The sequence below is a fragment of the Ctenopharyngodon idella genome, chromosome 3 (assembly GCF_019924925.1).
Source record: "Ctenopharyngodon idella isolate HZGC_01 chromosome 3, HZGC01, whole genome shotgun sequence".
In the NCBI taxonomy this organism is placed as follows: domain Eukaryota; kingdom Metazoa; phylum Chordata; class Actinopteri; order Cypriniformes; family Xenocyprididae; genus Ctenopharyngodon; species Ctenopharyngodon idella.
In genome coordinates, this window is record NC_067222.1 from 15993130 (window position 1) to 16006320 (window position 13191).

The window sequence follows — 13191 nt, forward strand, 5'->3', positions numbered from 1 at the left end:
AGGACTAAAAATCAGGGCAATACACTTTTTATATTTATTTATTATTAATACTTTTACTATTACAAATACAATCACAAACAAAGAAACAAAAATTCGTGTAACATTAAACAAGCAAAAAAAGAAATAAAAAGAAAGAAAAGCAGAGAGCAGATTAAATAAAGCAGACATATAACTAATTCACATTGAATTAATGAAGCTTCTGCAAGCATTTTTCTTTCCCCGTCGGGGATTGTTTAGAATTAAACTGTATTATGTAGTAGCAACATTCGTCCCCACTAGAGATGATGAGTAAGTTATATAGCCTACAATAAGTTTCTGTAAAAAAAAAAAATATATATATATATATATTCTAAATCAATATTTCTGCATATGCTGCTTCGGCACCTGCACGAGGTGAAATCGTGAATCTTCGTTCGATTGAAGGGGCGGGACGATGATAATGATGTTGACTATAATACATTTCTGCGTGCAATACATACGCATTTTCTATCAATGGAAGTTTAACGGGAGGGTTTTGCGTACCATATATACGCCAAATGTGACTTTGGCGTGTAAATACTACGCTGAATGAAAATGCAAACTCGTAGTATAGATACGCAGTAGCAGGAGACTGGGTTCACATTCTACCTCAAATTACTGTAAATGCTTCTAAGTGACCGTTACAATCATAGACATTATAATAAACACTAGACGCCCTGTTGGCCTCTGGACCGTAGGCCAACGGCGCCGCCATATTGTGCGGGACAACGTTCCCATAACGCTCATAACTGGAACTGAGAAAAATTCGTGTGCTGCTTGGGGCTGTACAGATCGCTGCACAATTGTTCTCGGGGAATGACCTTTCACAGGTAAGACTGAACATTTGTTTCTGGTTGTATTTGGTCATTATATAATTATATTGATAGTAGTTGGCCACCGGAGTCAGTCAGCGATGTCGCTAGTTAGCTGTGAAAGTTGAGACATGAGTTTACATGATTTCTAATATAGTTTTAGCTTATATGTTATTTTATAAACTAAATTTCCTAAAGTTTAAATATGCATCTCTATTTTATTAAAACCGACTTTTATGACAAGTACTCGTTACGGGCAGGTGACTGACATTTTGATAATCTTACTGTAACGTTAGTTAGTTGGCGAGCTTCTCACACATTGAAGGTTTCCCAAAGACAAAGAGTTGAGGAGATAGTGGGAAGTAGCTAGAAGGGAAGTTTCCCGACTTATCTACATTATTTAAAAGTTTGCCATTAAATGGTGATTTGTTTATATTTTTATTTCCTTTTCAGCCCGTTGCAACCAGAGCTACACGAGCCTCAAGAAAGCTGAGGAGAGTCTGTCAGTGCACTGTTCTCACCATCTCCAAGAGATTGATGGAAGTATATAGCCTTTTGTTGTTATTATTATTATACCAATACTATATTATTGTACTAGTCACTATTTAATTTACTATTTTTTATTATTGTCTATATTATTCTGCAATTGATATTACATTGTATTTGCGATTATTATTATTATTATTATTATACCAATACTATTATTATACCATGAGATTATCAATCTATTATAGTCATGAATGTTATATTATTGTCTATATTCTGTAAATGATACTACATATTATATTGCTATTTTTATAGTATTATTATATATGCTATTATCAATATATTATTATTATTATTATATTATATTATTGTACTTATACTATTATATAAATGTTCTTTATTACTATTTTATTTACTGTTTGTTTATTGACAATATTATATACTTTATTATTGACTATATTATTATATACTACATAAACTATTTCTTATTGTGTATAACAAACTATTTACTATTCTCACTTTCTTATATTTACTATTTGCATTGCACTGTAGTTGTACCATATCATATGCATTACCATAAAGGATCCATCACTTATTTTTGTTGTTGTATGTTTTTGGAGTATCTGTCTGTAAATATCTGTATCATTTTTGTGCTATAAATATACAGAAAGCAGCCTGTGTGATTTGTATTTGATTATTTGTTTCATTTTCTCAACAGTGGTCAATTCTAAGCTCAAGAAAAGCTAAAATTGTGTTAAAGACAGAAAATCCCTTTTTCACAATTTCATTTAATGTGAAAATTAAATTATATCTCAGTATGGTTGTTTTCACAATTCTTATGCAAGAATAAAGCAGCCAAATACATGACAAGCCTGAGCTTTGACTATTTCTTATTAAAATAAATATTTTATATGTCTAGAGATTTTAAGTAACTAGAACTTTTTGTACACCACGTACATTATAAACCACTGAAATCGGTTGATAAATGTAAACGCTATAACACTTTTATATTAAAAAAAAAAGACAAATATAATAATTTTAGAGTCTACAAAAGAAAACACTGCAAAATGAACTCGGCACAGTTCAAAAGTAACACACACACACTTTTCTTTTAAATCAGCATTTTTTTTTAGTGACTAAAGTAAAATTTTTAGAAAACAAGGTATTTCCTATAACTGAGTAAAATCATTTTCATTGCCAGTAACGAGCTAGGTGTTTTTAATTACGAAATTAAAAACGCTTTACGTACAACACATTTTTAATAGGCCTATTTTTTATTACAAACACTTTTTTTTTATTTTTAAATATTACATTCTCGGTATTCTATTTTTTAGATTATGGTGGATATTTAAAGGTTGGTTAATCAGTACAGCCGGTTAAAGTGAACTCTTACCTGAACTGTGCGCGTGTCTCACCAACGCCTTGATGCTTCTGAAACCGAAAGTGTGAATGTGACTGACGTTTAAACGGGCACGAATGGAGCGAGCGCGCGCGCGCAGCGCTTTACGCTGGTGTAACTTCTATACTAACAAACAGAGAGACTGTGATTCTGATGTGTTTATTTAATAAAATGTTACAGGCCCCGTGTGGAAGGCCGTGTTGGCAGTTTAGAAAGTCCTGTAGAAACAGGGGAAAAAATGAGGAGACCGGAGCAACTGTGTGTGTGTCGCACATAATCCCCAGCAATTGTTTATTCAATTGTTTTCACATTGTAAAACCAATAAAGCATTTTCAATAAAACATATTTTTCCCCCTTATTAATGCACAAATGTAATTTTCTTTTTACTCTGTCAAACAATGCACATTTCACAATTATGTTTCTCCCTTTTTTTCACAAACATACATTTGAGCTTTTCTCTTTGCTTCTTTAACTATATATGCATAATATATGCATTAACGTTACATCCGTTGGCACTGAGATGTCTCTTAAAAAAACTCAACTGGAGAAGTGCATTGTCATTTGACACACGAGCTCTAAATAACCAAACAAATATAATAAGAATAAACAAATAATGAACAGAACTTGGTAACTGGAGCCTGTATTAATCACATAAAATGCATTTCGCGAGCATCACAGCATCCACAAAATGGCGGATCATATACGCATTTTTAATATCTTTATAAACTGGAACATTTATATACAATATTTTTTTGCAAAATAACACATACACATAGTTAACAAATGACTCGTGTGCATATTGCTTGGTTGTTGTACCAGTATTACCTGTAGAAACAGGGAAAAAATGAGGAGACCGGAGCAACTGTGTGTGTGTGTGTCGCACATAATCCCCAGCAATTGTGAGGGCGCCGGCGCACAATGCTCCTCTGCACGAGTCCACAGTTCCCTTTCAAAATAAGAGTCCTGCTCTCACTCAACAAAAAATAATTTGACATTTTCCAGTTTCCCGTTACATTTAACATATAAAACATAAGCAAAAATGAAAAAAATATATATAGAAAAACTTTTTCTTCCAAAACCACAATATTCAAAATGTGTACATACTTTAAGGTGTCACAATGACACAACGGCTCGGTCAAAAAGGGTAAATTATTAATGAGACAAAATTAGTGATGGCTGTCTGACACCGATGCTCCGACACAAGCTTCGAACTCGAAGCAGCATTTTTCTTGAACTACTGCTTCGAAGCTTGCTTTGGTGTGGAAAAACACACGTGACCAATGACGTCCGAAGCAGCAACTGCTTCGGTTCTCTGAGTGAATCACGCGACTGGTTCAGACCAGTCGATACTAGGCTTGTTTGAGATGAGCAAATTCTGCGCAGAACCGATCACCAGTGATCACCGCAAGATGCATGCCGGTTAGAAATGTGTCCGAGGGTGGGCCACCTTGCTCTGATGTTATGCCGACGGCCTCATCGGATTCTGCAGTCGAGCGCAGTTGCTCTCCACTGACTGCGCTGACCAAAAGCACGATGGGAAACGACTTGATGATGACACAGCTTAATGCTTATTGGTTTAAACAACCGTGATGTATTGATCCTAAAAAATAATGTAAAAATAATGTGCAAATATTCCCTAAAGTCTCTGACAGCGATCTCTCTATGGGTTATGTGATTGTTGTCATTTATAAAATATATATATATAAACATGTCTATAATTAAAGTAAAAATGATTGATACACACAGCTTTCGAATGGAAATAAATAAGTTCTTTGGGTGTATTGTTCATTATGTTTATTTTCATATAAAAGCAAGAGAACTTAAATTACATCCAGTTTATCAGCAACACAGCGCACGAGTGTGAATCCCGCGATATCCGCCTTTGGTCTCGTAGGTGTGTGATCCACTACGAGAACAGAGAACTGTCCGTCTGTCCTGCACTTTTTTCACTCCTCCCCTCACTGCAGCCGCCTACTCTCGGCTGAGTTTCAGGCGAGGCGCATCTCAAACAAGCCTACTGCTTCGCATCGCGAGAGGCTTCGTGACGCGAGACTTTGCTGCGCGCACGCTTCAGCAGCATTTTTTGGCGTGTAATATGACTATATAGACACCCAAAATGACACTACATAGCCTAGGTTAACAGAATCAACCAATTAATCAAATTTTATTTACATCATTCACACAAACCAGACATCATTTTGCTATCTACAATTTCGCCACTAGATGTCACTGAAACGAAGCATTGAATGAATGAACCCATTTTCAAAACAATTGATGAAGTGGTTCAATACTGGTTCATTGCTTCATTTGGACATCACTAGACAAAATATAACAACGAATGGGAAAAATTAGACAGGAAAATAAAGGGCTACATAAAAAAGAGAGCGCAGCTCCATCTCGGGACGGCCACTCAAGTTCCGCCGCTGAAGTGTGGCAACTTGGCTTCCTTTAAGCATGGGATAATAGTCCACAGGTGTAAGGGATCTGCTGAATTAGGACAAATGTAAATCACGCTTTTCCTGCCCCTAGAGGGCAGGCAAATACATAAATACACCTACATATAACAAAGGTAAAAATATAGAGTGCAGGGTCTAGTATCAAGGGATAGTACCCCAAAATAAAAATTCTGTCATCATTTACTCACTCTCAATTTCTTTCAAACCTGTATGAATTTCTCTCTTCTGCTCAACACAAAAGAAGATATTTTGAAGAATAAAATAATCACAAGTTGGAAGAAGTTCAGATTTTAAAATGAAATAAAACTAATAATGCATTATGCAGTGTATGGGACTGCACAGTTGAGGTCACTTCGTTTTCCTAGAAGTGTGAGATAAGAGGTTCATGATTCAAATTAACCTTAACGAACATCCTTATCTTATACAGCCTTTGAACCACAATCATTGCATTTGCTTTTTTCAGAGCCTTTAATCTGTATCTGGAGGACCATAAAGACCTTTTCAAAACATTTCCAGTTACTTTTGAATACTGAGATGAGAAACAACATCTATTTTAAAGGTATCAATATTAAAACAAAATATGCGTTATTTCCCAAAACCTTTTTTTCTAACCTGATATTCTGCAAGTTCGAAAGTTTGTTATTGTTAATGTTGACTGAGTATGTAGTCTTCTTCTGGTCTCCAACTGGTCATTTTGTGCACAATAAACACTTTGAGAAAAATTGTGTCATTAGTGCAGTCTCACATATACTGAATAACAGACTGCAGAATTACACACTTCACTTTATTCTTCATCATTGTCCCTCTCTGAGGCCTGATGAGTGAAGTGTTACTGTGCCATTTCAAGGAATCTGTAGTCAAAGGGCTTTGGGTGCATCATATGTGTGAATTTGAATCCAAAATGGAGAAGGGGGTGACTTTCTATTGATTCTTTTCATTTAAAAACATTTCTCTTTATTTTCAGCAGTTCCTTACTGCAGTTACCTTCTCACAGCGCGAGAAAAATGAGATTGTACTGACTCCTGTAATCATGGGTCATTTGGTCATCTTATCACACACACGTGACACACGCACACAGATTATGTTCAATATAAAAATGCTAACTTCTCTATCTTTTGGTTTGAAGATCGACCTTGTCATCTGGCTGTGAGCAGCTGCCTTTTCTGATCCTCTCGTTATTGCTCCTGAAATACTACGAAACAATCAGAAAAGACCATATTTTCAGGTATTTGGGGCGGGTAAAGTAAAAGGTCAATGTAGCAGTGCAAGTAACAGTTGTAATTGCATATTTGACACAATTTAGCAAAATAACATAACTTGATATTGTAACATGTAAGCAGTTGGTGAACAGTTTTATTGTGCACATCCATGTATGTATATATTCCTATAAAAGCCACTGATTTTGTATTAGTAAAACCCTGTTCTGTTTCTTGTTGTCTTTCTCTAGATCTACTGGATCATCTGAGGGATTCGACTGAATCAAGATGCTGCTGATCTTTGAAGCTCTTCTTCTCATTTCAGCTGCTCTAGTAAAGGTAAGCTTGTAATCTAGGTATGAATATTACAGACAAGAATGATGGGATCATTATGATTCCTCTTGTTACAGGATCATAGAGCTGCTGCTGATGAACCATTTCCATTGGATATGCAACTGAATTCTGTTGATGATGATTTTATGGATTGTGAAAAGGAAATGGTGGGGAATCTACATTTGCTGAATGAAAATAATCCTAAATTTAAGAAGGTTTGGCAAAATGATGCAGCAGGAAGTGAGCAGAAGGCATCAGGAAGTAAGCAGCAGGCATCAGGAAGTAAGCAGAATGCAGCAGGAAGTAAGCAGAATGCAGCAGGAAGTAAGCAGCAGGCATCAGGAAGTAAGCAGCAGGCATCAGGAAGTAAGCAGAATGCAGCAGGAAGTAAGCAGAATGCAGCAGGAAGTAAGCAGCAGGCATCAGGAAGTAAGCAGAATGCAGCAGGAAGTAAGCAGCAGGCATCAGGAAGTAAGCAGCAGGTAGCAGAAATTGACTTGACAAAGCATGAATTAAAGGCCATTCATATATGGACTGATAAAAATAACAATATATATATAAAGATTTCAATGAGGCTGTTCGTAGTGGTAAACAAAAATACAAAGCCAAGACTTACGAATGGTATACACTTCACTTTTTCTTAACAAGAGCAATACGAAAGCTGAAGAAAATACAGAATGAATGTGTGACAACTTATCGTCGTACACATTCGACATATGTGAAAGAGAATGTTTTAAACACAGAGGTTCGTTTTGGCTCATTTGCATCCTCCTCTTTTGATCAACAAGTAATAAGTGGTTTTGGAGATAAGTCCTGTTTTGAAATCTACACTTGTTTTGGTGCTGATCTGACAGAATATTCTCAGCATCCTAAAATGCAAGAGGTGCTGATTCCTCCATATGAAACGTTTAAAGTCAAGGAGATCAAGGAGAAAACAAATAAGAACAATCTCTGGTGTGACACTGTGTACAAGCTGGAAAGCTTTCAAGAAAGAAGTGACCTGAGATGTGCAATAGTGAATATGATTAACTCTGAAAAAAAATAATTTCTTTAAAAAATAATGCTTTGTGCTGTGATCAGGGTAACAGTTTGGTAACAATTACCAAAAAGGTAACAATGTTGTATCAAATGTGGTCATCTGTATTTTATTTTAGTCAAGTCATGTAACTCTGCACAACAATTTGACACGTCTAAACACATTTTACCACCCTGATTTTTGTAATTGTTTTCTAGTGATTAAAAGCACATTTTACTCAAAAATGAAAATTCTGTTATCTTTTACCATTCCAAACCTGTATATTTTTCTATGTACTTGAACAGTTTGTACATCCAACCTCGTTTCAAAACCATGAGGGCAAACGGTTGAAGAAACACATTCTGAAAAACACAGAGCTGAACACACACACACACACACACACACACATACAATTTCTGAACACTGAACATTGACTCTCAGGCTTTATTGGGGCATTAGGACTCACACAGGCCATGATGTGGTCAATGGGTGAGTTGGAGTATCTGTAAAGGTGGGAGTATTTTCATGTCACACATATGGTTGATCTCTAGTAGTTAAAATATCTGACCTGGAGATTACTGTATTGAGAGAATTTTTTTACATCACACAAGGATGGGGCAATATTTCCTACAACAGTTTCAAACTGAGAACAATACTTGTGGCATATCCATTACAGTAGTTCAATGTGGTCTTATATTGTAGAGAACAATATTCCTCTGTCTGGCAGTCAGGGGAGGCTCATCTGTAATCTCTGCTGCGGCAAAGTCCTGGACTGTAAATATCTCTCGATTGAAGGGCCAAAAGCCACACGTTCAGGACTCTTTAACTTCCTCCTCCACATTTACAGATTATAGTAAACCTGTGCAAACAGTCCAGCCATCTAGATAGAAATCCTTTTGCCGGTGTTTAACCCCATCCAACTATCTGCTGCCCTGTTGTAGTAAAACTTTAAACTACTGAAAATGTTCGATCAAGAAGCTGCATTTTGAGACGTATGTGGGGCTAATGTGATCGTGATGACTCCTCTTTGTTGAGCAAGTGTGACCACTTTCAGTGTTTTATGCGAGTGGCGACCATCTAAAATGTGTGCACGGGGGTGTGGCCGTGGACTTCAATCATTTCATTGATGTAACCTAAATGTTTCATTTACCCTGCATGCACGTTGAGGAGTAGGCCTATGTTAAAAAGTGAAAAATATACAAAAAATTATGCATCATTTTTTTTTTAATTGTCAGGTTTATAGCTCTCGTTTGTAGTAGTTACAATACTATGGCGCTTCAAGTCAAGAGCACTATATGATTTATTTCGAATGTTGAATTCCCAGATTATTTGGCTAAAAAAAGTAATAACGAATAAGTCAATACATAAATACAAACAAGATGGGCAAAGTGCCAAATCAGTAGCCAGGTTTATGTACACATTTATGCTTAATTTTTAGTATATTTTCACTTAGTAGGCCTATTTCATTTAAGACTTCTCATTCGACATTGATGCACTGCATTCTGAAGAATGCTGTTTGTCCCAGGTATGGGTTTTATTGGGTTTTGTCATGTTCTGTGTTAAAATATCAGCCCCAGCTGACTGTTAGCTATTAACACAAAATATGTAAAATGATGGTTAAGTTTATAGTTTCTCTGTATTAAAGGTAATACAGAGGATGTTTTCGACGACTGAGAAACCGAAGACCGTTAGTGAGTTTTTGAAATGAGCGCATGCGTAAGAACAGCCCCCCTCCTTCACAGCTCATTTCGAGGGAACGCCTCCCAAAACTCGTGCACGAGTATTAGAATACGAGTGTTTACCACCTGCATTCGCTGTGTAGTGTTAGTGGATTCATTATGTCGGACTCACCGCAGGTAACTCATAATCTGCAGTTGTTACTCCTGTCTCCTGACAAAAACATTGCATGCGGCGCCTGTGGAGTGTGGAAAGTTACTGGAGCGCGCAGCCGCACAAGTCTCTCACAAGGAACGTCAGGGCAGTGATTGACAAGCCAGAGGGCCAATCGTTTACGCGATGATCGCGTAAACGATTGGCTGATGTTCTTAAGGCCCTACCTCGTGCACAGATGATGTATATTAATATTATTCCTTTCAGTGCACCTAATAAATAGTCTTTTATCAGTTAGTAAAGACAGTTTCAAGTAATATTGCAAAAATGTATAAAACAAAACATCCTCTTTAGCACCTTTAATGTGAATTGTATGCATTTGTCACGATCACCAGTGAGAGTGCCTGTCATTGCCATCAGAGGGCACTCCAACCCGCACTACTATTATTGTCAAAGACTCCATTACCCATAACACACTGCCTGGTCAATCTGCCATTATTGTTCACAATAATGTAGACAATATGGGACAATAGTTGCTTTTTTTTTTTTTTTTTTTTTTTTTTTTTAATTTTGCCTTTTTCTTGGATTTCCCTTTTGCCTGTTCCCTGCCATATTTGTTTGTTTGGACTGCCTGCCAGTGTTTTGTCCTTTTGCCTGTTATTTTTGATCATGGTTCTGGATTGTCCCTTAAATAAAGCTGCATTTGGATCTCCAACCTTTGAGTCTCAGAGCAGTTCAGTGCCTGAATTAGTGTGTTATATTAATTTTCTTTAATGTATGCTTTATTTAGAATTTTGTGTGTGTGTGTGTGTGTGTGTGTGTGTATATATATGATTTTATTCATCCTACTGTATATACAATACATATTGCACAAATCTGTATGTCTTCTGTTCCAGATGTATACCACATTATTATTTATTTTACTTATTTATTATTTTCTTAGTTGTACTTATTTAAATGTTCTTTCTGTTCTCATGTCATATGTATGTGTATATGTGTGTACCAAGAGCTCCTGAGAAAACCACAACACATTTCTTGTGTGTTTGTGCACACCTGGCAAATAAAAGCTCATTCTGATTCTGATTCTGATATGATATCATGTTTTTATGTTTATGTGTGAATTTCCAAACAGTAGGACAGCAGGATCTTTCAAAATTCTAATTTACGTGTTCATTTAGCTTAGCTAAAATGGATGAAACAGATGTTCAAATGTTCATTTTCACTTAAAAGCAAAAGATAAATGATCCGCCTTTGATTGCAACGCAACCTGCTACTACGCAAACTACAAAATAAAAGTCCCTAAGGAAGGACTACTTAAAATTAGTGTGGATGCATGATGCTTTCTTAACTACACTGAACAAAATTATAAACGTAACACTTTTGTTTTTGCCCCCATTTTTCATGAGCTGAACTCAAAGATCTAAGACTTTTTCTATGTACACAAAAGGCCTATTTCTCTCAAATATTGTTCACAGAAGCAAATGGATCACAGCAATTCACAGAAACAGCTGGACTCCATGGATTTGCAGTTATCATTTTGTGTCAAATTGTTGGATTTTGAGGTAAAATCATACCGTATATATTGTATTGTTATATATTATGTTGACAACTCTTCAATTAAATATTTTCCATCATATATTATGCATAAATGGGTGCTTTTTAAATAAACACTGACAAAAACTATACTATATAACTATATATGTTTTAGGGCTGGACAATAGGACGAAATATATAACATTGATATAAGTGATTACGCGGATTTAAACCTACCTATATTCAGGGATGGGCAGTATTTATGATACATGTATTTCAAATACAAAATAGTATTTTGTAATTTGTATTTGATAGGGTTGATGAAAATGGCTTTGTATTTTGTATCAAAATACTTTAGTGTTTTGTATTTTTGTATTTTTTAAAATACTGTAAAATACTTTGTAAGAAGTCTACATGATGACATCATAAAATTGCGGCCTCTGATTGGTGCATACTCTATAGTTTGCAGAGACTTGTTGCGATCAGAACAGAAAATTGATCCATATGGAAGAAGGTGGTCAAGAAAGGTGCAGGCTGCCCATCAATTTTTAGCATGAATTGCGATAATTTTAAACAGTTCATTTTGGTAGCCTAGGCTAAATAGTATACCAATTTACATAATGTTCTTGAAAACATTAATGAGCAGCAGCCCCTTATATTTATGATTAACAATCAAATTATTAATTGGTTAAAAACTAGTTGCTATGAATACAGGTGCCATGAGTTGTCTTCTTTTGAATGACTTGTCTGTCATTGAGTCAGTGTTGCTGATGCAAAGTAGGCCCTTCATTACCAAACACCAAGTAACTAAATTAGGATACAATTATGAGTCATTTGCAAACATTATACTGTTGGTTACTTTAAAACTAACCTTCATCTGGGAGATCGCAGGGATATGTGAATATTTGATCTGTTAAAGCCACAATTTGTAAATTTTCGCCTCTAAAGATCGCTAATTCAAAACAAAGGCGAAGCTCGATGACACCTTGATTTCACGGAATCATGAGAGGTGTTGTCTTCACGTCTACAGCCGGTGGAAAAGAATCGGGACAGGACTCAGGCAGAAATCATGTTTATGGAGAGATTATTAACGTTACTGTAGTATGAAGCAGAGCATGACCGAATGCTGTGAGAGCATTAACTAGCCCACTGGAGCGATTACTAATGAGAGACGAGTGCGACACACAGCTCGACAGCAGTGGATCTTTTATTATGCCACAGTCACCGCTTCCGCTTTTTCCGGTCATGTGCACGTAGGGTAAAGCAGCGCTGCTTTTCATATTAGATACATTTGTGTGTTGAAAGTTGTCATAGTGCTACTCTGTGCGTTCACTCGTTGTAGTTATATAAAATATTCACAGGCAGATTTGCTTTATGTATTTCCCCAGCGTCGAAATCAGGCACATATAAATGTCAGGAAACACGACTCCTGGCTGCATGTCAATATCCATGGATTAGGTTTATTTGACATGTTGTAAGAAACACTTTCGAGTCCAACCTTTAGAGCAATCTTTTGTTTTACTCATGCTTTCACAGTTTCCCCTATTAAATCCAGTCACGCAGCAGCTTCTTTTGCCACTCAGTCCGGTTGAGGAAGCGCGTTCAGCGGGAAAGTGACATCGATACATAGCCTCTATAAAAGGGCACTCAAAAATGTGCCCCGAAATCATGAGATGTAAAGGAAAACATACGATAAGTTAAATTAATTATATAATATACTGTAATTATGTAGTAAAATATAAAGTGTTGCGCATTTTATTGATGCAAAGATGAGTGGGCTGTGTGTATTTTGTACAACATTTGCAACTGCTGTTTATCACTTAAAGAAGCACCACAATTTTAATATTGTGTCTTCTGTTAGTTACATACCACTGACCAGACATTTAGAAGTGTATTTTAAAATGCAGAGTATTGAAAATAATAATGATAATAATAATAATAATAATAATAATAATAATAGTAATAATAATAATATTAAAAAGCTCTGTAAACACTTGGATTTTTCACAACACTATAAGTGTGTCCCATCGGGTAATCAAACGTTCTACACACACTTGTGGTCTTCACGCCCACTTGAACACTTGAGCCAAATACAGGAAATGACAGGAAATAC

The 13191-nt window shown here is 36.0% G+C and overlaps 1 protein-coding gene across 1 annotated transcript; it reads left to right on the forward strand.

Annotated features, from left to right (window-relative positions):
• Positions 1-7256: 7256 nt before the first annotated feature.
• Positions 7257-8121, forward strand: LOC127510239 (ecto-ADP-ribosyltransferase 5-like; the record flags this gene model as incomplete). Its single annotated transcript, XM_051889814.1, has 1 exon — positions 7257-8121. A coding segment is annotated over one exon (489 nt), but the record flags the coding sequence as incomplete, so codon positions are not given.
• Positions 8122-13191: the final 5070 nt, after the last annotated feature.